The 27,184-nt window shown below is 38.5% G+C and overlaps 1 protein-coding gene across 1 annotated transcript in view; it reads left to right on the top strand.

Annotated features, from left to right (window-relative positions):
• LOC139741855 (aminopeptidase N-like) overlaps nt 1–22,215 on the top strand; it is an 84,600-nt gene extending 62,385 nt beyond the window's left edge. The window contains exons 5-19 of the mRNA XM_071652431.1: nt 984–1,104; nt 1,818–1,972; nt 2,396–2,509; nt 5,307–5,441; nt 7,903–8,034; nt 8,258–8,433; nt 9,152–9,243; nt 9,843–9,979; nt 10,640–10,843; nt 13,049–13,128; nt 14,435–14,575; nt 16,213–16,380; nt 16,586–16,726; nt 17,925–18,006; nt 21,360–22,215. Coding sequence (XP_071508532.1) covers nt 984–1,104; nt 1,818–1,972; nt 2,396–2,509; nt 5,307–5,441; nt 7,903–8,034; nt 8,258–8,433; nt 9,152–9,243; nt 9,843–9,979; nt 10,640–10,843; nt 13,049–13,128; nt 14,435–14,575; nt 16,213–16,380; nt 16,586–16,726; nt 17,925–18,006; nt 21,360–21,515 — 2,034 coding nt within the window. The 3' untranslated portion in view covers nt 21,516–22,215. The remainder of the gene's footprint in view (nt 1–983; nt 1,105–1,817; nt 1,973–2,395; nt 2,510–5,306; nt 5,442–7,902; nt 8,035–8,257; nt 8,434–9,151; nt 9,244–9,842; nt 9,980–10,639; nt 10,844–13,048; nt 13,129–14,434; nt 14,576–16,212; nt 16,381–16,585; nt 16,727–17,924; nt 18,007–21,359) is intronic.
• The last annotated feature ends 4,969 nt before the right edge of the window (nt 22,216–27,184 follow it).

Raw genomic sequence — 27,184 nt, 5'->3', positions numbered from 1 at the left:
AATGTACTCTTTTTGATCGGTCGTGGTAATTTCTCCGATAACACACATCTTACTTTGAGACAGGGAAGCAGGTTTAGCAACACACATGAATATACACACACGCATGAACACACACATTATTATTATTATTATTATCATTATTATTATTATTATTATCATATATCAGTAACTAACAAAATATGCCACGTGCATCTCAGATTCTGTGTTTCTCGTTGAAGTTACCTGAACCTTTTCACTGTCATCCTGCGAATATCCATCTCAGAGCTGGATGTTGCTAGGCTTTGTATATAAAACCTAAAATGGCATTAAAACGCTTTATCCTGGCGAGGAAATTAAGCGCATGTATATACATATACATATATATATATATACATGTATATATATATATGTATATATATATATATATATATATATATATATATATATATGTACATATATATATATATACATATATATATTGCATCTAGTTCCCACGGGAGAAGAGTTACAGGGTTTACGTCGATGAAGGGCAAATTGTTTAACAGTTGCAATGAAAACATTTCACATTTCGACGCAAGAATTAATTACTTTGAACATAATAATGTTCAGTACCAGCTGCTACAAGGGATTACAACCAACACTGGCAAAAGCTCAGTAGTCTAGTGGATATAACATCTGTGTAGTAATCATGAGATTGTTGATTCCAGTCTAACCGGAATATGTATGCCCGTGATCTTTTATCATGGCTGCTACAACACACTGAATAAATGGAGCTTAATTTTGTCGATGAAGGACTATAGTTGCCCATGTTAAAAACGAGCACGGTTGCCCATATAAATAAATATCCACTTAAAACACTTTGTTCGGTATGTCAAAAGTTTCTGGATTACCTGGTACCCATAAACATCATATCCAAATGTGGGGTAAAATGTATTTGCATGTGATCAGTTACCTGCCCATTATGTACATCTAGTATTGATATGATTCAATCTTTTATCCTTTAGTACCGTGTGTGGTCGAGGCCAGATGCCGTCGAAAGCACCAGATATGCGCTGGATATTGGGGCCAACATCACCACCTACTTTGAAGAATACTTTAACATTCCATTTCCTCTTCCTAAGCAAGGTAATTTTCAATTTTCTTGATTTCACATCACTGCTTACACACACACACACACACACACACACACACACACACATACACAAAGATAAAGTTGTCACTACTACATTTTATCAAAGTCTATCAAAGTATCCATTTTCATACTCGTAGCAATGATAAAAGAAATTATGGACTTACATACTCGAAAAGAATTGAACCTACCAGCTCCTGATCTCCGGACAAGCGTCATCTCCACTAGACCACCGAGCTTCTGCCCGACAACAAGTGTTGGTTCTAATCCTTAAGGTATGCAGCGGGTACTGGGTAAGTATTCAAGTGGTCTAGTGGAGCTGACGCCTGTCCGGAGATCAGGAGGTCATAGGTTCGAATCCTGCTGGAGTATGTACGCCCATGATTTCTTTCATCAATGCTACTACTAAAACACTGAACAATTCAGTGCTCACTTACGTCGGGTAGGGCAATTTGTCAATCAGTTGCAAAGCTTGTTGTGTTTTTGTTTGTTAGGAATTGTTGTGTTTCTTGCTGCACACTATTCTGAACATGTGTAAGCATTTCCCCCTTTTACTCATATCTTCTTCAACACCTGATATACGACTGTTACCTACGATATCATCACTGATAGATTACATGCGCCGTGGACAAATCTGCGTGATCTTTTCATTCTACTTAGTACCAGGCACACTTAACTCCGTCTTTAACTGCTTCTCACACTCCGTCAGATATGATTGCGGTTCCCGACTTTTCTGCTGGTGCCATGGAAAACTGGGGACTAATTATCTACCGCGAAACGGCCCTGCTCTACGATGAACGGGTTAACTCAGCCAGTAACAAGCAACGTGTTGCAGTTGTTGTCTCTCACGAGCTCGCCCATCAGGTAAAATGGACTGAAATATAAACACCTTGCCAACCAAGTGGCATTTGACTGACTGCAACGTATCTTGATAACCGCAGATTACAAACAAAATACAATTTCTTTCATCTATTTTAATGTTTGAACATGATTTTATATGCGTGTATAATCATATATCTTTTCATTTTTGAAGCGCCATCCCTCAGTGGACCTGTGCGCTATACGAGTAGCGACTATTATTATCATATATCATTATTATTATCATTATTATTATTATTATTATTATTATTATTATTATTATTATTATCATTAGATATTTACCTAATCATACTGCACTTCTTTAAATGAATATGTGAGCAGTTTGCTTTATTGTGTTGTTATCGCATTGTTTTTGATAATCAGATCAAACGTTTATCTGAAAAATATGATGCAAATTTTGATTAACAGTGGTTCGGGAACCTGGTGACTCCAAAATGGTGGGATGATCTGTGGCTGAATGAAGGATTTGCTAGCTACGTGGAATACCTTGGAGTGGACTTTGTCGAACCGACCTGGGATATGGTGGGTATAATCTATTCGTTGAACCCCTATGTATCCGAATCAAAGGTATTGTCATAACGTGCTTTCAGAGTTTCTTTCTTTCTTTTATGTGATAAAACCTAAAATGGCATTAGACTGAAAACGCTTTATCCTGGCGAATGCCATTTTAGGTTTTTATAATATATATATATATATATATATATATATATATATATATACATATGTTTATACACATATATGTTATATTTTTATCATCTTATTCATTCGTATACATTTTTTATTGTATATCTATATTATATATATATATATATATGTTTATACACATATATGTTATATTTTTATTATCTTATTCATTCGTATAAATTTTTTATTGTATATATATATATATATATATATATATATATATATAATATGAAAGAACCGTCACACCTTTTTACAAAATATCACATGGAACACTTTACAGTGAGATCAGATAATGACCCAGATACAAGCAAATATAGGCAGTTCAACTTCATGATTATGTAAAAAGTTACAGTTATTCTTCCCTGGATAAAACATTTAATTGATTCAATTACCTATAGTTGTTTGGTATCAATTTATGGAAATATACAGACAAATAGACGGTGGTCTATCACTTGGTGTACTCCCACTTCGTCTAATATCCGTTTAGTCTCAACCCATGGTCTAATTCTGTTTCGTCTACGACCAGTTCGTCTGGTAACCAGTTAGTCCAACTGCCGCTTAACTTAAAATGACCACTTCGTCTACAGATAGACTTTGCCCATTTCGCCTAACATTCATTTTGTCTATATGCTACATGGTCTACACGTGGTCTAATCGCCCGTTTGTGTAGTATTCGATTCGTCTAATATCCACTTTGTCTAATTACCATTTCGTCTAATTCGAACTTGGGCTCCACCCGTGCACTTAGGCTATCCACTTTGGCAATTTATCGTCTAGTCTAATAACAGTTAGGCTACTTATCAAGTAGTCCTCTAAACAATTGGTCTAATGACCACTTAGTCTAATGCCCAATTGGTCTGAATACCATTTAGTTTAAAATACATTTTGTGCAATATTCATGTTGGCTAACTTTGTAATGTTTACCCGGTAGATTTCAGAATTTATGCTGTTGAGTTTTTCCAATATACGTCTTCATATAACGACCAACGCGCGGAGTGCAAATCACAGGAAAATAATCATCTAAATCTAGCAGCTAGCCGCTTATAAGTTATATGTAGGCCTATTTCTATAGTCTATTTTCCTGTTCGTAATTGCTGTGCAAATTTATAATACTTGTAAGAGATACCGCCGAGGAAGTTGCAGAGAGTTGGAATTGGAGGATTGGAGTTAACATTACACCAAGGAGGTCCTACCTCATTGCGTAATCATACTTTCTTCCCTCGTCATAGTGCGTGCAACTGTAAAGTGAACCTTACCTATGCATGACACATTACTGGTGACAAGAATTATCTGATATTAACGACAACATGATTTAGTATTGGACTTCATTTTCAGCTAAACAGGGAGAATGAAAAGAATGCACAAAGTGTCACCTTCTAGCCACCTGGTTAGGAATATCTATTGATTTTATGATACTAAACTTTGATGCCCCGAGAACGAATGCCTTTTTTAAATCTTTTTTTTTTTTTCAAATCAAACTTTCCACAAAATAGGCAGGTGGGCGCGGTAGTCTTTAATATGAGCTAAATCTCAGGCTGTGCATTCACAACACGCAGAAATAGACTGATGAAATCACAATTTACTTGGTAAATATACCACACAAGAAAGTGTGGTTGGACCAACAGAAGGTAGACGAAATAATAATTAGACGAATCGGCTGTTGGACTAACTGGAAATTAGCGGAAGTAGGAGGAAACTAAGTGCCTATTATTCCAGGTGTAATAGACCAATCTGGCAGTGAAAGAAGCAGTAATTACCCGAATTGTCCATAGACCAAAATGATAGATAAACTAAATGAAATTTAGACGAACTGACAATATACCAAAATAATGATATTAGGCGAAGTGGAAAAAAATCCAAATGGACAAAATGACAATTAGACCATGGTCATTAGACGAAATGACAGCCAAACTGGGTATAGGACCAAGTGAGGATTAGACAAAACGAGCATTAGGCGAAATTGATAGCAGACCAAATGAGTTAAGCATACATGAGGTTAGTGGTGTTAGACGAACTTAGAAGTAGACCATTTGATAGTAGACCAAGTGCCTTTATTTATACTACCAAAGATGTCTACAAGAAACAAAAAATCCTAAAACATTTTCTCTGCGAGATTAAATGAAGCATGCACACATTCAGATCCAAGATAGTTAAGGTTATGAAAGCAAGACGGGGTATTAATAAACATCAGATGAGGTTACAATGGTGTTGCAAATGTCGCTCTTTCCTTGTCCGGAGTAGATGTGAACACATTGAGTAAGATATCTTGGAACCAACTAGACATAGACACGAGGTAAAATTTTCTCGAAACAGATAATGCGTAAATTTCATCCTCTGAAATTGGATAGGTTGACAGTTGAAAAACATTAATGAAATGCCATTGTACACACAGGCGATTTTTTTTTAATTTGTGATGTTTTATCTTGAATTTTGCCTCCAGAGGGAACAATTTGTGGTTGAAGCCCTGCAGAGTGTGTTTGACCTTGATTCCCTTAACACCTCTCATCCAGTTCGTGTACCGGTCAATTCCCCAGCCGAGATCAACGAAATTTTCGACTCCATCTCCTACAGCAAGGTGAAAGAGACTATTACATTGTTTTAATTTGTGATTTGTGATTTTAAATTTTGCCTCCAGAGGGAACAATTTGTGGTTGAAGACCTGCAGAGAGTGTTTGACCTTGACTCGCTAAACACCTCTCATCCAGTTCGTGTACCGGTCAATTCCCCAGCCGAGATCAACGAAATTTTCGACTCCATCTCCTACAGCAAGGTGAAAGACATTATTGTTGTGTAATGATACACCAAGCTGCATGTGACTAACTCCTCCCCATTTCACTCTGGTGACAGGATATATCTCTTCACCTCCGGCCAGTCACTGACCTCTACTAATACTCTCCACCTCCAGTGAGTCATCGACCTTCATCATCCCTTGAGTATATACTCTACATCTAGCCCCATCTAATTTACGACCAAGTTAAGTCAAACCCAAACATCCTGCCCTTCCCCCGTTGATTACTTAGAATATTTGTTGAATCCAAATCCAAGAATGCTACCTCCTTTAGAAAAACTAGTCCCGCGTTTGTTTCTATAGCAACCATTTTTTTTTAAAGATTCATGAATGAAATTCTTTCGTCGAGGTGTTTTCATCGTAACTGATTGACAAATTGCCCTACATCGACGTAAATAACACTGAATTGATCATTGTTTTAGTAGTAGCCACGGTATATATATATATATATATATATATATATATATATATATATATGTGTGTGTGTGTGTAAAATATACATGCATATATATATATATATATATATATATCATGGCTACTGCTAAAACACTGATCAATTCAGTGCTTATTTACATCGATGTAGGGCAATTTGTCAATCAGTTTGCAATCAAAGTTTTGCCAAATTAAAAACCTCTCTTTAACATGAAGACTCCAACCCCATTAACCCATTTATAGTATGTTACAACCGTATAACCAATGGGTATCATTCAATGTATGAAGAGAATTGTATCATGCAGAGCAAAATGACGTGAAATCTGAAGCTCGAAGAGAGAAGATCGCACCCAAACACCTCTCGAATAAAGTGCTCTTCGAAATTAAACTCAACTGTGTCGCAAGTCATTCGTTAAACGTGTACTTCAAAAAATAAACCGATCCCAGCACAATATGGTGGAAGACCCGGTTTCATGTCATACCACCGAAGAAAGAAGGCACATGGCTGATATGAATCCGGTTCCCGTGACCTTCAACTACGATTTGTGATACTACCACTAGAGAACATGGCTGCTCTACATCAGCAAAACAAAGCAAAGTTCAGCAAGAAACTTGTCTCCCTTCTGAGTTTCTTCATCGGATCCCTTGAAATTGAAAACAGGACGGACGCTGAAAGCCACGACCGAATGAAAACAGATGAACCAGCTAGTTTACTCTCTGAATGATCAGCGGACAACATGTAACCATCTTAACATCTCGTCTTCGAAAGCTATACTCCCTCAGAAAGTTCCAGGAGGAGTTCACCGCTTCAAACAATATCTATTTTTGACGGCACTGTTTTCCACAGCATGACGACCACGAAAACTACAACTTCGTCATCGGCACCATCATAACATTACCACCATCATCTTTATCGGCATCGTCATTGGCACCATCATCGTCATCTTCATCACTGTGGCATCATCAAAGTAAGGGTCATCATCATAGGCATCATCATCGTGGTAATCAATGCTTTCTTCATTGTCCCATCACTCCAGTGGAAGTCCTCACCATCGTCACCATCATCGCAGTATAAACATCATCGTCATCGTAAGCACCATCACCGGCTCATCGCCATAGACCCGTTGACATCTTCACATCACCGGACGAGGACGAAAACAATGACTATCTGATGCTGACAATTTTTAATGACACTACTATAACCAGCCCAGATCGACTCCACCCCCATCCACCCATTCATAGTATGTTACAACCGTATAACCAATGTGTATAATTCAATGTATGAAGAGAATTGTTTCATGCAGAGGAAAAGGACGTGGACTCTGAAGCTCAAAGATAGGAGATCGCTCTCAAACACCTCTCAAATAAAATGCTCTTCGCAAGTTATTCATTAAATGTGTACCTCTAAAAGTATACCTATCCCTACACAACACTGTAACAATTTTGGCTTTCTTTTATGTTCACAAACAAACACACATTATTTCTTCTTTGATGCTGGGACTGACCGGATTTTTGACCCATTCTATTGATTGCGTCCTATACCTTATCACTTTCTGGCAGAAAACTAAATATAGACAGTAGACATTCCCCCTTATTGCAACTTATCATAAAAATGAAAAAAAAAATCATGCAACGCAAAAGTGAGCTCAGGCATTGGAAGACGCGCTGTTCTGGTCATGATGTCACTACCTGTCCGAGGCCCACAAATGAAAGTAGTAGATTTCAGACCCACAGGTAAGCAAACGTGGAATCAAAACAATCAAAAGGAAATTTTGCAGTGTTTGAATTGCATCAGGAACAATCAAATAATTACAAGAGAGAAATGAGTATATGAGTATATACCTTTATCATCATTTTATCGTATAGTTGTACTCAATGTGATTTGAAACAGATAACATTGGATGTATGAACACCACTTTGGCCATCACATCCTATCAGGTCATCATGATGATGTCACGGAGAATTCAAAGTAGAACCGAGTCTTATCTCCGCCTATCTTTGCCTTTACCAGGGCGCCTCTATCATCCGGATGCTGAACAACTTCCTGACGGAGGATGTGTTTGTTGATGGGCTGAATTATTACTTGACTGTCCACAGCGAAGACAACGCTGATTCAGATGACCTGTGGTATGCCCTAACGAGGGTAAGACGAATAACCCTGCTTCATTGGTTTTCATGTTTGCTCGATATCGGAATGATCATTTCTTGTAGGTTTTCAATATTCCTTAAGTTATTGGTGAGTCGAGCGGTTAACTGCGATCTTGAATTTTGTAACTGCTACATTTATTCTTAATTTCTTTCGAGTGGTTGGTAATGAAAATAAAATGGGAAGTGAAAAAACCTCTATGCTTTCATTGTCAATTTAGGCTGACGAAGATGTAGGGGGTAACAACGTGAAGCAAATCATGGACACATGGACGCTGCAGATGGGATATCCCGTTGTCACTCTACACCGACTGGATCGTAACACAGTCAACGCCACACAGGAACATTTCTTGGTTGACCCGACAGCAGTGCCAGACGACACATACGAAAATTTGGGGTATTTTCGCTGAAAACAATGATAAATTAACCTTATTGTCTAAGTTAAAGCACTATGTCTTCATGCTGTTGTTTTTAAATATTTTGACAAGGTAGTCACAATAATGAATCTGTGATCCATATAGATTCCATATCCGTGAAATTGGATTTCCCCCTGTAATTTGAATGTCATTATCAATTCTATAATGAGAAAGACATTCATAGGAGTTGATAATAATAAGGAACAAGACCTCAAATACTGGAAGTGGTCCAAGATACCGTGAGTTCCTGTAACCCCTGGTATTAATCGTCGCTTAGGGACAAAACGATTATGGATAATGTCAACGAGGCCATACAGCGTGTATATATAGTACATTCAATAAACTACATTCATCAAGTGAAAATCAAGTGAAAAGACCGCATGGCAGTTATTGAGATTATTATTCTAATATTCAATCCTATAATTTCCCCTTTCCCACTCTCTTCGCCTCTGTGTGTGTCCTTGATTCTCTTTGTTTCGTCCATTCTGAATCTGAAAGCATTTCACATTCTACATGTGAGAAATCAATATAAAAAAGAAATAGAGACCAACGTGCTTTGTAATCTGTTGCCAATTTGTGCATTGCAGTATTACGAGTAGCGTCATCATCACTGAATTATACCATTATCAGCATAGCTTATCCCAGTCACTGACTGATTAACACTTGTTTTCTTTTGTCTTCATATTCCAACAAATATAGCTACCTTTGGTATATTTACCTCACCATGACCCACGCAACAGAGAAGGAGTTTGCATTTCCTCAAGGTGCATGGCTAAATGGAGAACGCTGGGGTAAGTGACATTGTCACTTTGTTCTACATCTATCGGCAAGTACAGCAACAACTAGAAATAACAGAGCATGTAAATATAGCCCATAATACAATTTACAAATCAGTAAAAAGAGGGCATATTACTGCATTCTGTTCTTCTCATGTAGACAATGATCATTATAGGAAGGAATACGGTAAATTCAGAATTGAATATAAGAAACTCGTACACAGGAGACCTCAGTCATAACCAGAACTTGACATGAATTATGACCTCAGTATTGATAAATATTACGCGTGCATGTGTGTGCGGGTATGTATGTGTGTGTGTGTGTGTGTGTGTGTGTATGTATGTATGTGTGTGTGTGTATGTGAGTGTGAGTGTGTATGAGTGTGCTTTCGGTTGTGCGTGTACACCTCCTGAAAGAATGCAACAATTATTTTAGCAAAGGAATAATGATTTCTCTACATCTTTGCACAGGGATGTGAATAGATGTGAGATGTTGTTCAGGAGTGATGTTTCCTTTTCCCAATGATTGCTTATACAAAATCGAATGTACACATTCTTCAAATAAACAGCACAGACAAACACTTTTGATGATTATCTCTTTATCAAATTGGCAGGTGTGTTCAACCTCGAAGATACTATAGCTGAAAACGACTGGTTTGTGGCAAACATCCGACAGTTTGGATACTTTCGTGTGAATTACGACGACGAGAATTGGGCACGACTAAGTTCTCTCCTGCAGTCCACCCACGAGGTAAACAGGCTCAAAATTAATATATTATAAGGTATAAATGCATTCATCTATACACATAATTAGATTTACAAGAAATTATCTGGCTGATGCGATTTGGGTAATGAACTATTTTTGTAGTATTTTGAGATCAAAAGTGTCATAGAACAAATTATTCCTGAAGCGCTATCGCCGCTCATTAGTGGGTATGCAGGCAATCTACTCTCCCCGGCAATGGGTGCCGCTATGGCCCGAAATCTTATAATTTAACCGAGTATGAAAAATCACGTAGCAGCCACGAAAGCTCTAAGATTTGTAGTACTTTCGGTGAAGCCGTTTTCCTGATATTTCACATTTTCGTTGTTACCCAATTCAAGTGAGTTCGTATTATCACAGTGTTATTCCACACATTTCTTATGCGTTAGTGTATATCCAGAAATAGCTCTCGTCGACCGCTGATATTCTGGAGTAAAAATCAGCTGTTCTGCAGCCATTCGAGAATTATGTTTCACTGAAATCAGATAAGCGATAGATCGTTTTATCTTGTCGTTTTTGTAGTGCCTAGAAGATCCCCTTCCCAAATGCAGGTTTTCTTACTTTGAGCCAGGAAAATGTAATTATAGTTTTCAAGCCTATGTTTATGATAAGTTCAATGGTTTGATACCTTCGCATTTTCTCCTGTAGGTACTACCAAGAGAGAATCGGGCAGCGTTGATCAACGATGCATTCAGCTTAGCTGATGTTGGCCGTCTCAGTTATCCCATTGCCCTCAACATCACCCTCTATCTCGATAACGAACTGGATTACATCCCGTGGGAGGCAGCCCTTGGGTCTCTCGCTTATATCCGCGATATGTTCAGCAGGTATTCAGGCTACGGACCACTTGAGGTGGGTTTTCATGAGACCGGTTGCTTAATTCAGTTGAGGTTCTACTGTAAAGATATTCACTTAATTTAATCTCTGTGGCCACTTTGATGTTTTAATCTATGTAGGCTCAGCATTTCTTACCTCAGAAAACCGCAGTGTTCACTCAATGTTACAAAATTAAGAGTGTGTCACTCCTGCGTGCACTCTTGCCTCAATCTCAGCGTAGTGTACGTGATTATAAAAATGTATAAGGTAAAGCTGGCATCTCATTGGACTGGAGACTATCATTGGTGGTGACATGGTAGCGATTCGAGTTTCCACTAAGTCCGTAGACATCTCCACGAAGTCTCCTGGTGACTACTAGTCGGGACTCCGGGTACGTCAGGGAGAAGCGAACAATATATGTTCGATATATTTTTAATTTTCGGAAACGATCCAGACGTCGAGAAGAAATCGCCGCGACTTCCGAGGACGTCGATCGTAGTGATCTCCGGGCGAATAAGTTGTCATCTTGTTTGGAGAAGTCTTGGACGTCACCGCTTACAGTCACCTTATCGTGAAAACGCAGGCCATTATTTTTTGTCGAGCCCACCGGAGGTGAGGGGAGACTAAGAGATCGCCTGCGGCGTCTGTCCTTCCGTCGTCCGCTACAAAAACTTAAATAACTCTCTACTGAGGACTTCAATTTCAATGAAACTTGGAGGGATGAGTGGTTATACAAAGTTACACAATTTACCAAACATGAATTTCACCTCAAGGTCAAAGGTCACAGGCAGGGTTTAATGAACTTCAGGACCCAGTGTTAAGTTCTTAGGGCGCGTTTCGAGTATAGCTCATACATTTCGATGTATATGTCCGTGTTTTACCAAACTTTGGTGGTAGATGTCTCTTTGGGAGTTGAAGATCATCACAAGGTCAAAGATCACAGACAGGGGTCAACAAACTTTTAGGGCCCAATGTTAAGTTTTCCCAACATGTTTCGATTTTGGCTCATAGCTTTTGATCCATATGTCCGTTTGTGTCCAAACTTGGCTGGTAAATGTCCCTTGGGGAGTTTAAGGTCACCACAAGGTCAAAAGTCATAGGCAGGGTCATAAACTTTCAGAGTTAGAAAACGGATGGGCAAGACTCATTTTGGCACTTGCCTTGTTTTTAAGATGACTGTAATAATGACTAGTGACAATTTCATTCCCGATTGCATAGATACAACGTGAGAAAAGAAAGCCGTAAAACAAACAGAGAGAAATGGCATAATTCTCCAGAAGCTGACCAAGGCAATCGTATAGAGACGTATCTCACTGGAGGAGACTTCGCCGCGACTTGTATATACGACTAGAAAAACCAAAAAGATTGCATTTCGCTCTCACCAAGATGGCGACTTCGAAGGAGTCTGCAAGTTAGGTGATTATCTATTCGTTAATAAGTCGCGGAGACGTCGCCGCGACGTCTCTGGTATGTCGGCAATGGATCTCCGCAAAGTCGCAGAGACGTCTTGGAGACCTCTTGAAAGAAATTAATCTCCGCCACTTGGCTACGACTAGGAGACGTTTCCGCGATCAGATGGAGATTTGAAAGTGTCATCGAAAAAGATCGGACACCTTCTATTCTCTCGCGACTCCCTGGAGACTCGGCTGCATTCCAGGAGACGCAAGGGAGAAGTCTCCGCGACTCGGGAGACTCTAGTCGCAGGTTGCCAACTAATTTCCGTCTCGATGGGATACCCACTTTATTCATGATTACTGCAAAAAAAAAAGCAACAACAACATTGAAAGAGACAGAAAATTGCTATTTTTTAGGTTTGTTGTGATTGAGAAATGATGCATACTTACAGTAGTGCTGTATTTTGGCAATACCGATTCATTAGCAACTGCGATACAGCACATGACATCTCCGCAGCACGGAACATGGGTATAAAGGAGCGATTTTCTTTTTTATTTATCCCCTCTCACACCTTTCTGATTCAAATTTTTATATCAGTAATATTATGATCTCTAACTATGACATATCCCTGAAGGAACGCGCGTAACGATTATTTTTATCTTGTCTTTTTTTATAGTGCCTATGAAGATCCCCTTCCCAGTCACATGGAGCTTTTCTTACTTTGAGCAAGGAAAATGTAATTACAGTTTTCAAGCCTATGTTCAAGGACCTTTACCCCTACATCTCTCACGTTCCCTCGTGTAAAGATTCGTTTAACGTATCGATCTATATTTGTTTCCATATCAGAGATACATGCGGGAACAGATCAATGAATTGTATGTGACTCTCGGTTGGAACGAGACTGCAGACGATCCACACCTCCAACAGTGAGTACTAAAGATGACTGAGTCACACTCAGTGTTATATTATGTAGACTGCACTCATCAGAACGATGAGTGCGCAATGAATTTTCCCTTTCCTTTTCCTATTCTGCTTATCCGGGCGCCTGGACTGGCTTCACATATATTATCCTGTACTAAAGTAAGATATTTACCAAATGTTTGTCGTTGTGAAACTTGCATGGCCTGTCCTCATTCACTTCAAGAAGTATCTGAAAACTGAAACTACAAGAAAAGTGAAAAAAAATCTTGATCATTTCATGTGTTTATTTACTGCCTCACACTGATAATATGTTGTGTATTTTTCACTTACAATGAATGTGTAGGCCTAATTTGTAATTTTGATTTGTTGTTTTCTCCCATTTTTCATTTTTCCTTTCCCTTTCTTTCATCTTTTCCGCTGCGCTTGGAAATATTGTAATACGCGCATTACTTATGCAATGTTTTATCATCATCATTATGTTTGTTATTATTATTATCATTATGATTGTTATAATATTAACCATAATAATAATGATAATAATAATGATAATAATAATTTTTATTATATTGATAATGATAATAACAATAATAATAGTAATAATAATAATTATCACTATTATTATTATTATCATTATAATCATTATCACAATGAAGATGCGAGGTTTACATATTAACATGTTATTATTGATTTTTTTGGTGAAGACCTTGGAATTTTCATTGACAGTGAGAATTAGGTTCCTATATTGAACTTTATCTTATAGGTCTCTTCTCCATGATTGGGTTTTATGTGGTTAATAAGTTTAGTTCTTTGTCCATTGTAATGTAGAATACCTGAACAGACACAGGATATGAAGCAAATGTCCCCTATATAACACTGGCCTTTTTTTAACCTTTTTTTTTAACCGGATGCCGACGTTTGCTCCTGTTCTACTTTGTTTTTATTATTCTTTATTTTATTTTTAGACAAAGTTATACCCAGTACAAACCTTTTTTATCTATCATTTGGCTGACATCGCAGCCCGGTTCAGAGAGCTTCGCAGCTCAGTGGTTTAGAAGTACTGCTGACACATGCAAGTCAAGGTCCACTCGCCCACTGATCAGTTCATGTACAGTCGATTTTCAAGACTACGTGTATTGTGGAGTCACTTTTCCAAAGAGAGAACAAATGAATTCGTACATGTCTTTTGTACCCAGGACCTAGCCTAGAAGTATATAATTTGATATCACCAAAAGACATAATGAATGAAATGAGTTGATGTGTGAGCGCAGGATAATGATTTTGTCGACTTTTGGCTTGACTGTCATAAAACAGGTATAATCGGATTAATGCCGTCGGAACGGCGTGCAGATACCGCAATGAAGACTGTCTTGCCGAGGCATCTAGGTTGTATGCCCTCTACATGCAGAATTCCGCAGGAGCTGAACCCAACCAACCAGACTATGAAATCAACCCGTGAGTACTTTGAACAGTTTCATAACACAACCGAGTCTTTACACACTATATGCCACCACATCATCATTATTCCTGCAAATTGCGCTATCGTCATCCATGCTTTCTATGAAAGAAAGTGCATGGCCAAGTATATTGATACTTGGCCATGATACTATTGCTGTTATGGTATAGGTACCTTGTCATGGAAGAAATCGGTTCACGAATAGCACTGTGACAATAAATTAGTTGATGAGCCATTGCTTTGCGACCACAATATTGTTATATTCATGCAATAATATCATAATGTCAGGGTACCAAGCTCATTTAGTTCGTTTACAGTGTGAATATAACTGATCTCTCATCACGTTCAGCCTACATTAACTACAAAAAACTTATATATTCTAATTTGGTTGTGCTTGAAGTGTTCTGAGAAAATTTCTAAAATTCGATAAAAGTCGGGTGGCTGACTAAAGTTAAACAACACTATATTACATAAAGCGGACAAAACGTTGATTTTCTTTTTTCTTTAGTTGGAGGTCAGGTGCTAGTCCCACCAGGTTTATTTTCTCTTTTGTAAAAGGTATAGAGTGTGGTGGAAAGTATTCTAAAAAGTGCGTCCATCACAATACGATGGTGTGATTTGATTTATCAACAGTCCTTTTTTTTTTCTCTCTTTCTTTTAAGGAGATGCATCACCAGGTTAAACTGGACTCGTCAATACTATGATTATTGCAATACACATATCATACTAACCTTCACATACACACACGCACATATCTTAACTTATTTTTTAACTATCGCGATGTAAGGATGCGGAGATTTCGAGCTTTTATTAGTGTTTTAGTCCAGTCCATCCACCTATACATTAGTATTTGAGATAAAATGTCTATGGCTGGAAAGAATCAGTCAGGTAGCTGCGTAGGCATTTTAACCCTTTGTGTGCCACATTTATTTCCTTTCCATAGGTTTATGTGTAAAATTTGTACACATTTGATTCACTGACACAAAAAAAGGGTAAAAAAGTTCGCTATTGCATGAATCTGGTCATCTTTCATGACCTCGATCACTACGGATTGTAACTTCGTTCACATAACTTTCTGCGATACTTTTACATGAACGAACATACATGTACTAACATATCCAAGCAAGTGTCTCTGCTTTTGAGATTGCAATTCCCATGCAAGCATTGTATTACTTGTACCTCTTTCTATCCGTCTGTCCTGTTCACTGCAAAATTTCTCAACATTTTTTCGTGCAAATGAGAGGGCATACCGGGATGTTACCCGCAGTGACATAAAAAAGTGAAATCTGAAGTAATCTGCAGGTATGCACAATATCATGAACCTGTTGAACTCTATTTATTGAATTTCGAGTTAGACTTCATTTGATGTCCTATGTTGCGTTTTTTTTTTCAAACGGTATATAAACAGGTTGTTCAATAATTATCGTTGGATTAAGTGCAATACTTATTTAAAGGGCTCATAATTAATGACATATTCACATTTTTTATCTCTTCGAAAAAACAAAATGCTCCTGCACATTAACCATAAAGTACCAGTCTCGTGATTACTCTTGACTACAGGCAAAAATTCAAAATAAGGATTTGAATGAGTCTACATTCGGTACTGTATACTATCTTGTTATTTTCCCCCTGTCAGTATCACACCAAATCTGAAGACCACTGTGTACTGCTATGGTATCCAGGAAGGTGGTCAAGAGGAGTGGGACTTTGGATGGAACAAGTATTTGGACACCACCGATGCAGCCGAGAAATCCAAGTGGCTCTACGCTCTTTCATGCTCTCAGGCGCCATGGGTACTAAGCCGGTAAATATCATTCGAAACCATCGACCAGGTAGACATTACGAATGCAGATATCACCACTTTGCTGCACTAATTGCTATTCTCCCCATAGGTAATCCGCTATTCTAATCAAGTTGAAGATATATTCTATCCCTCCACACTATCCATGTATGCATTATATGGTATGCCACACGATTTTCCCATGTGTTCTGTTTTATTCCTATTCCAGGTATATGGACTATTCACTGGATCCGCTCTTGGTTCGCAAACAGGACGCCTCCTATGTCGTGAGATATGTGTCTGACAACTACGTGGGCCGCTCACTAGCATGGGACTTCCTGCGAAACGAATGGGACACCATTTACGAGTAGTAAGCATGTTGAGCTATGATTTGCCAATAATGTAATGGTAGATCAAAGACGCTATCCTTGATGCAGCTTTGACATTATCTTCTTTGGCGGATGAGTTCATTCACGATATGGTAGCAATGTCATAATGCAATGACAAGATTGATCAGTATACAAATGACGCATAGGACAGAGTGGATCGGTGAGAATTGGATGCGCGAGTTTAAATTTGGAAGTGTTTAAACTCATGAGCGCAGCGAGTGGGTTTTAGACCCCGTTTACAGTACGGGGCTGAGCCGAGCCCGGCCTCAATTGCGGGGCCGAGCCCCGCAATTTTGTCCGTTTAAACTGCCGGGCTCGGCCCGGGCTTTTACCAGTAATTCAAACCTTTCAATATTTTGTCGCAGTGGCGCTTTGCTTGTAAACAAACGCAATTTGGTTTATAATTTCGTCTGGTTTCCAGACCCTCTGCCAACTGGACTCCGCGGCTGCGACGAAGTCGCCGCCTTTGCCGAAGGAAAAATCCTTTGCAGGACAAAACCACCTTAAAATATACTAGTTTTCGACGTTGAGGGCGTTAATATCCTGAATAGCGAAATAGTACCGACAGAGGGTCTGGAAGCCAGACTAAATTTGGTACCGCATTTGGCCCAGTTTGCGTTTACACCACCGAATTCGGTGGTTTACACTGAGAAAAGGCCGGGCTCGGCCGCGGCTCGGCCTCGGCCGAGACCACCTCCAGAGCGTGGCCAAATGCGCGGCCAATTTTGGCCCCGCATTTGGCCTTTTGCGCGTTTACACTGAAATGAAGGCCGGGCTCGGCCGCGGCCGAGCCTGGCCTTTTCGCTCACTGTAAATGGGGTCTGAAACTTTTCCAAAGTTAAATGAGAGCATCCAATTCTCACTGATCCACTTAATAGGCCTGTGCATCATTTGTGTTATAAAATGGGCCCTCAATCAGATTGCAGATATTCTAAAACCCATTTTATAAACAGTCATGACAATGGTCACAGCTGTTCTGTTGCTCTACCAGGGTTAAGTAATTTACAAATATTTCAAAGTGTAACGGATGCTACAATCATCTCGCAATACCTATAGTATTGTGATAAGGATTTCTCAAGAATCGTATCTGCTGGTGTTCCTGTGTCTTACTGCGACTAATGATCATTTCTTTCTCTCTACACACACACATCGCTATCGTTTACTCCTGTCCTCGCGTAGCTACGGAGGCGGTTCTTTCTCCTTCAGTAACATTATCGCTGACGTGACCGAGGACTTTAACACAGAACTAGAACTGCAGGAGGTGAGTCTATTACCAGTGGGCCTGTTAGATAGCACATGCCTTAAGCATCATGCTTATATCGTGCTTGTGTATGCCTAGGTCTGCAGCATTCGTTCATTTCGTATGCACTTTTTTATTTTTTTTTTCGTTTGATCATTACTCAGTCCGTGTACATTATGATTTACGTTTGCAACATCATCGCTCTATTACATAGTGTCTTCTGAAGCCATGGCATTGCCATTGCTGTTGTTTATCTTTAGCAAGTCAAGCGTGTTAATCATTGGTAGAAGTTCTTCGAACTTTTGTATACTACTAAGTGACAGTGCTACGACTGAAATTTTGCGAGTATTTTAACAATCTACACCAAGAATGTACCCGCAGACAAGTTTCTTTTGCTGATCTGTCGTCTTTCTCAACAAAAATGTTTCCATGTCATTATTTGTTGTTGAGAACGACGACGGAACAGCAAAAGAAACTTGTCTGTGGGTACATTCTTGGTGTAGATTGTTAAAATACTCGCAAAGTTTCAGTTGTAGCACTGTCACTTGGTAGTATACAAAAGTTCGAAGAAAGTGTTGTTGCTGTGCATCTTTACTTGGGAAAAGGAGTGTTCATCCTAAAATCGAGCTCATTGAAATCTTAGGCACTATAGGTTTCTCCATTCATACTTCTTTTCTCTCCATCAACCTACTTCCTTCACCAACTGCTCTACTAATCAAGCAACTTCATTGTGACTCTCATACCCAACTTACGTTCGTGCAATATATATATACATATAGTGGGCCATGTCTTCGCAAACATGTCGTCGCCTCATAATTCCATTGTAAATACTGTTATCTCCATGCGAAGTGAACTTTAGTTTTCAGTTTAACGTCATCTCAAAACCAGCGAAGACTGAAAACTCGCTGAAGCTAAATTGTTCTCTCTTTTTTCCTTGTATTTTTCTAAATCATTATACTCTTATCTGTCAATACAATCATTTTATGTCATATTATGTAACCTATTTCAAAAAGAGTTGATTAAAGTGCTCATACATTCTATTAGCTACGAATTTACTGATGTTTCCATACATGTACATCTATGCAATTAGTCATTCATGAATTTGCTTGTCTGACTGTCACTATTAAGATATTTGTGACAAAGATACACGACGAAACTAGCGTAGTAAAGTTTTTTGCCTCATCGTACTGACGAATGTTATTTACATGCATGACGTCATGATTGCTACCACGCTATGTGTGCATGAACGCCAAACGCGCTCTACTAACCAAATTCATGCATGCCCATTTATAAGAAGATAGCTAAATACTGACATTGATTTACATCTCGCATAATTCAAAGAGCATCATGTAGTAGTCAAAAGTAAACTCAAAGAAAACTAGAAACTGTTTTATTTCAGTGAAATAATATACAAATAATGAATGTTTATGAGTGCAATGGACAGAATACGTCATGACGTGAAGATGAAAATGATCCATTCAACTCGGCTGCGCCTCGTTGAATGGATCAAACTTTTCATCTCTCACCGAATGAAATATTCTGTCCTTTGCACGAATGAAAAACGATTCATTATTTGTTTTATATAACACCTAAAAATAGATCCTTGTCATTTGATGTTTAATGAATTTAGAAACAAGAGAGAATGTGCGAGATCTAAGATCGAGAGAGTGCTAAGCGCTATACGCTATACAGCGCGCTTTCTGTCAATACGCTTGATCGCATGTACATCGTTTTACGTAGGCCTACATAGAGAGGCGTGTTAAAATTCAAAATTCAAAAAATTCTGTAAAATAGCTGGGAGAAATGAGTGGTTTCATCTCCACTACCTGAAAAAGTGAGATATACCCTTTCATCCATCAAATTTCCAAGAGGGGTTCTTCAGCTCAAACTCTGTCCAAGGATTTGCAAAGCCAGACTACGACTTCTTTTCACTCAAAACACAACAACAACAACAGATCACCTACAGTGTATTTTCTGTATACTTATGCATCCAATTAAAATTGATAGTCCCTTCAAATTTCATGAGAAAAGCTTTCATCTTTCAACCAAAATGCAGTTTGTAGAGAATTTCATACTCAATATTTGCAGCTATTTAGTGTTTTGCCAAACTGCATACAATACTTTTCATTAATTTTTTTCTTCATTTATTTTAATATCTTTGGTACGAATTTGTGAAGCGTTGAGGAACATTTCCATTATTACAGGTGTGAGCCCTATGTAGTGTGTCATGCTCTTGGCGTACGTGTAATAATATTGAGCAAATCGCATGGGTCCAAGATTGCACTGCAGATAAAGCCACAATTGCACGAATGATGACGTAATAGTAAAATGGGACAAGTGTTCAATATTAGACAACCAATCAAATGACATGGATCTAATTAGGTGTTACATAATGGCAGTTATGGGACGTGGTATCCTGGACGTAATGTTAAAACGCATTTCTCTCATTTTCGCTGAGCAAAATTACAGTGCGTTCTCCAGTATGTTAGTTTTGACTCCGGTTAGGATAACTCGTGCATGATTGTGTGTGTGCATGTTGAAGTTGAACAAGCAGTATGTGGCAGTGCATGTCCCTAAACTCTTAGTGCACATGCTTAACACCCCCCCCCCTTGCCCGTCTTTGGCTGCACGTGCGATTCAAGTCGATGCGTCCAGCAGACACCAGGTTGATCTTCTTGGCGATCCAATTATATGCCGTTAATTATTTCAAAAGGTTGAGAAAAGCTGCCCGAACTCAATTATCAAAGTAGTGTTTGTTAACCGGTCTTTACGACAGAGCGTTACGTGATTTGAAACATTACGTTTTGAACACAAAGTATTCCCTTAGCATATTTTCAAATAGAATTTAACACATAACGGCAGACATAATGGAGGAAGTAATTACTAATCGAACTGGTGTTCTGAAAATTGTTGAATGACCCATTAGCAGCAAGTTTTTTTTTATCCATGTAAAGAAAAAGAAGTAAAAAGTTCGCCAAAGGATGCTAACTCCGGCTTCAAAAGACCGTTCCGGTATCTTTTCCCAGAAATTCAAATCTCATAACCATCACAATTAATTTTCATAATTGACTTTTACTCTTACTTATCATTCTAGTCCAAGAAAGGTTAGCTGTTTACACAGCAGAAACAAAAGTGGACGTAAAAGAGACGAAGGCCTGTAGAAAATAAAACAATATAAAGATTGTATGATTACTGAAATTTCGAATTAGAACATATTATATTTTGTGCATCATGGCCAGCTTTGAAGAAAATGGCGCCATTATGGTAAATAGGCGAGAGTTTTATAATGTCATAGCAATTAAATCTTCTTATGATAAACGACATTGATCATGGGACATGTTATGTCATATCTACATTTCTACTTTTTTTTGCAGTTAATCGAATTCGGCGAAGGGCGTGACTTTGGGTCGGCTGCGCGAACTTACCAACAGGCAATTGGAACATGCACAGCAAATATCAACTGGATGAACAACAACGCTGAAACAGTTGCCAACTGGTTGGAAGCTGCAGCGCCGCCTATCAGCGAATAACGTGTCCCTACGCGCATCCCCCTCCCCCGTATCCATAACAAAGCGACGATTCTGTGTCTTTTTAGTGAAATTTCATCCATATAGTAAAACATTCCTCCTTAATCACCACTAGTTAGACAACCATTCCGTTGTCCGTATATGAAAATGATAATTGAATACAGAACAGGAGCTATCAGCTACATTATTTGCAGTTTGCCAAAATTCATCGGAGGGAAAGCATTTTTGTGTGTCTCTTTTCAATGTTTCTTAGTGCTGTTAAAGAGAAACTATGGTTAAAAAAATTCCTGTCACTATATAACTTACTAAGTCATTCATGCAGTTATTGAATTATAGTTTATGATCAACGATCTTAGATGTAAATATTGCGGTAATCAACTCATCACTATACCTTTTGGATATGTATATAATGAAATTCTACTTAATATTCAAACTATATTTTCTTTGTGGATCATGTTTCAATCACGTTAATGTAGGTGCTCATAACGGAAATTTTCTTTAAGGTGTTGATTATGGAGAAATGGTTGAACGCAATGACATAAAAGCAATGAACCAATGGACATTGAAAAAAATACATAATTCTCTGTGTGCATATCCTTCCTCCTTTGAAGAAACATCACAGTAAATGTGTTTTATTGCATCACAAATTCCTCGAAATAGCCTTCACCTCTTGGTACTTACCAATTAATATGAATAAACATTGTTTGGCCAATAACCAAAAGACAAACGCAGATATCTCGAATTCGCTGTACGATGTAATGATGCCCCGGACGTATATCTTTAGTGACTGCAAGCATCCGTTCCCTGTAATATTTCGGTTTTAGTATTCTTCGCATATCCTTTAGAACACTTCCATATACTTTGAATATGTAAGTGCGTACCGTGAATTTTGCAGTTTCTCATTTTTCATATCATGGTAGCAGCCTACAGGGCCTACTTATACATGACCAGTGCGTGATCTGACTCTCCTAGCTGTTAAATAAGAGATCGGAGATTAAATAATTTGCAAAAACGGAATTTACACTGGTAATACATATAGGAGTGATGTGATAAATATGATAAGAATCCAACAAACACATTCAAAGATCAAGTGACGTGACGTAATCAGTGGTAAACGAAACATGAGAGTCGTTGTGGTTTTGTTGTATGTTAGGAATATTAATCGAGGTCCCATTAGGCAAGATATCTTTGAATTAATTGACGCACTAAGTGATCAACTGCCATATCCGTGTATTATTATCAATGCTTGCCATCGTTTGAATTGTTGGCCATAATACATAATGTACCGTCAACGAGTAATAGTGGACATTGCTGCTCGGAATAAAGGTTTTATGAAGCCCAGAACTGAATAATTGAGCATGGAAGTATTCAAGGTATATGCAGCGAGGTAAATGAAGTATAACGTTGATGCAAAACATGATTGAATGTTCTTAGCATTGTTTGACGAGGCCTTTAGCAGCAAGGCGCATAGGAATTTTACATTCACAAATAAATCAAGCACCCTAAACATATATATTTAGATTCTTACATATTGTTGTATTCATATATAGCAAAGCAGGATTCCTTGTGATATTATCAAAGATAAGAATTAAGTTTTCTGCTGGATTTACGTGTTCATGCAGCAGTACAAGTTTACATTTGAATTGAATGCCCGTTAAACAAAACAACAAGCATCGTATAGTGCGTCGTAAATGTCATGTATGTGATTTAAGTTCAGTATATGGTATGTATATACTATATCTTCTAAAAATAAATGCAATATGGAATTGTATAAATGGACCGATATCATCAGTACAGTAGTGCTTTGAGTTGTTTTGTTGATATTGTGCTTGATGATACATAAATGATTTGTACATTGATGAAAAAAAAATGTGTTAATAATTTGTACATTGATGAGAGAAAAAAAAGTGTATATCAATAGAAAAACTATGATTATAAAGACGCCCACTTTTAATTCTTATTAAAAGATTTCACATGATCAGATACCATTTTGCCGACAATTTGCTCTCTTGTGTTGCTTTTTTTAACTTGTTATGTTATTTAAAGGATAAATATACTGAAATGTTATGTGTGAATAAAGTGAATGCAGCAATGTAATAGAACACATCAATGAAGAGGGAGCTCATGAGAGGGGGACAATTAACACGTATCGTTAACAAGTTTAAGGAATGCGTATAATATTCTTAAAAATGAAATTTGTGAAATTCTTTTCATATTTTCTGTATATCGTTGTCCTGCAGTGATTTTACAATCTGTTGCAGTATTCCGAAACTTGAAAAAAATCTTACATTTTGAACGGAAGTCAAATTTTTCTCAAACTCTCACTGATACCTTCTACTAATATTGATGCATTCACTCAATCTATACACGTACTTGGTTGAACGTCGTGATTGAGCGCTTAACGTACTTCCGGGTTTTGTGGATATAAAACATAAGTGGTAATGGGGAACACAACAATGTTCTATTTTTGTTGTGTTTTCCTCACCACATTTGATATATCCCCTTTGAAATACCGCACATTATTTTGTTCAAAATGTATTCAAATAAATCAGAGTTTGTCGGGACATTGCTGATGAAACTATAATACTCATCACATTGAATTGTAAGAAACTGTAAGATTACCAACTAGCGTGGGTGGTGTAGGCCACTTCACTATTACTATGTGATGTAGGCAGACGAGATACATGTAATTAGAAACATATAGGGGGTGGCGAGTTCCGCCATCATTAAGACAGTTTTTGCGTTTTAAAAAAGAAATACTCAGATTTGTTTGCTTGTCTTGGGTGTGATATTCAGAATTTTGACGTCCCCAGGCCATGCAAGAAAGTGCCATTCCACTCTTGCTATTGGTTGAATGCCGTAAACCGGGTGATGTTCGTTAATCCAAAAGTTTGTTTATCCGAAAATGAAATAACGCTCGTTATTCCAAAAGTTCGTCAGTCCGACACACACAGTCATAATCACATTCCTTATTTACCTAGAGGTTTGTTTATCCGAAAATGAAAAAGGGCTCTTATTAGTGACGCAATCAGAAGGTTCGCTAATCAGAAGGTTTGTTATAAATCCGAAAAAGGAAATCAGTTTTGAAAATTGATGAGCTGTGAATGGCTCACCCTGATAATGATGTACAAGAGGAGGAAGGCGAAGGGTGGCAGGTGGAGGAGATAATATAGGTTTTCCCATTCATTTCAAACTTTTTTTCATTCAATTTCACAAATTTTTACTTCAATTTCGTCGCGGGATGTCGGGAATATAGGCCAATCTTACTTTCAAATTCGTCTTTCGTCGTTCATTTTCAAATGAAATCCATTCAATTTAGTCATTTGGCATACATTTTCGTCATTTTCAGTTCAAATTCGTCATTCTCACTCGCAGCACTCAAAACAGCAGGATCGATTTCGTCTTTTGTCATTCATTTTCGTTAAATTTTTATTCATATTCGTCTCATATCTCTATCCGGTGTGATTTCCCAGTTATTCATGTATCTTTTTCTGTAACCGTTCACATGTTACATTCAGGAATTACCATACACACAAGTGTCCCCCCCCCCACACACACACACAGAACCACAGATATAGACACACACAAAAGCAATCCGAGTACACACTGATACAAACAGACGTGCCGTCTCGCATACGAAAACACTGACAAACGATTTCTAGGCAAACATGATTAAAGACAAAATTTTAAGCGTAGAATTGTAGCCTGTTTAATGTTAAATTTATTAGGGAATAATGTGTAACGATCAAGTTGGTTCACCCTCAAAATAAATTTAATCAATAACACAGTTACAAATCACAATTGTATTTCATTTCGTCAAGTCTATGTTTACAGGCCCGTAGTCAGAATTTTTCAAGGGAGGATGAGTAAGTCAAGATCTGCGGCAGGTTGTGTGTGTGTGTGGGGGGGGGGGGGGTGTGTGTTGAGCAGGGGATGCGGAACTGCGGAGGGGGTTGGCTGAAGCCCTCCACCTTTTTATGCTCGTCAAAAAAAAAAAGGGGGGGGGGAAGAAATCGGTAAAAAAAAAACACTCATGAATTTCCAACGGTTCCGTCCATTGATTTTCTCGTCTAAGCTGGGACTGCGGGACGGGGGAGGGGTCTTTTGACCTTTATTCCCCCACCCCCCCCCCCCCTTCCAGGTCCAAAGTACTTCCACAAAAAAAAAACTAAACAAAACAAAACAAATAAAACAAAAAAAAGTACACGGGTGATTGGCAACGCTCCCTTTTTGTGGAATAAAAATAAAAAATGCAAAAAAAAAAATGGAAGAAAATTGAACATCAAAGATAATGTGAGTGGCTTAATCGTGTACTCGAGTATCTTTCACTTCTTCACCCGTGTGTGCCTCTTCATCGGGTAATATTTCTATTTCATTTTGTTAAAAATTCAGAAAAATCAAACATCTACTAACTGCCATGTCTCCATCTGCACATGCGTCTTCACTGTCTCCCTACTAAGTTTACGGAGGTGGGGAGAAGGGGGATTGAATATCCTTCCTCCCGCAAGAGGGAATTTTAGCATTTTCAGAAAAAAGTCGGCGATCTGGTGCACAATTTTGACGGAATATCTGAAAAAAATCAATCATTATACAAACATATTATTTAGCATTAAGATAAACGGCAAATGAGCAAGACCCACTGTAGCGCAACATCGAACAAAATAGGCCGGCCCGCGAGCTATGCGGTCCACGATCTATCTAGGCAAAAAAGGCCCACGAGCTCGACATTACATCACGTAGCTTAATTTACGTATGTCGAGTTCTTGGACCATTTTACCAATAGTGTTGCAAACGTGGGTCTCCTAGTGGGTCTTATTTGCTTATAAAGTCTAATGCCCCGTCTTAGCTGGTCACGAAACGCGGTCGGGGAAGCCTTCAGGGTGCACCTGGGTAAGATTGTGTTATTACGACCCAACACGGTGGACAGTTAGCCTCAGGGTAGCCTCCGAGTAAATCTTCCCCTGCTATCGGTCATTGCAGACGCGAGGTATCCGCCGGAGAACACCCGGGTAAGGTGTCTGTTATACGCTCACGGGGTAAATCTTACCCGGGTAAAGGCCAGATGGCGTCATGCGGCCAACGCTGCGCAACATAAATCCTGTGAATTCTCCCTTTATAGGCCTACACGCATCGGGTTCTCTGGGTTGAACGGTATCATGATACAGTGTCATTCTAATTGTAAAACATGTTGCTGATTTTATGATTTATACTTTATTTGTTTTGAAAGAAAATATATCCTTAAGAAAAGATAAATAAAATGTGTTTACATGTTAAACGTATTTAAAGGGTAAACATTAATCCAAACGCCTCTGTGTGCACATGCCTCTATCAGTAAACACGTGCACAGTAGTAAACAGTCATGTCTGCAACTGCAACGGCAATGATGTGATATGCTTCCACTTCCAGGGTATACAAATGTAACGAACTGGCTGAGGACATGCAGCTGAGTTAGTAACGTAGGCTACCCGGAGAAGGTTTTTGAGCAATGCCTGTTCAGACGGTACACGCTCATCGATCACCCCATGTTTGAATAAGATCTGTGGAATGTCACCCGGGTGATTCTTACCCGGGTGAGTCTTACCCGGAACGTCCGGGTACAGCCTATGAGTGAGTCGGTGAAGACTAGGCTATGGCTCCTGAGCATGTTTTCATATACGAGAAGCTCATGGGCC

The sequence above is a fragment of the Diadema antillarum genome, unplaced genomic scaffold (assembly GCF_040938485.1).
Source record: "Diadema antillarum isolate AM-2024a unplaced genomic scaffold, OU_Dant_1.0 seq00000957_RagTag, whole genome shotgun sequence".
NCBI lineage: Eukaryota > Metazoa > Echinodermata > Echinoidea > Diadematoida > Diadematidae > Diadema > Diadema antillarum.
This window is presented reverse-complemented; position numbering and strand designations above follow the sequence as displayed.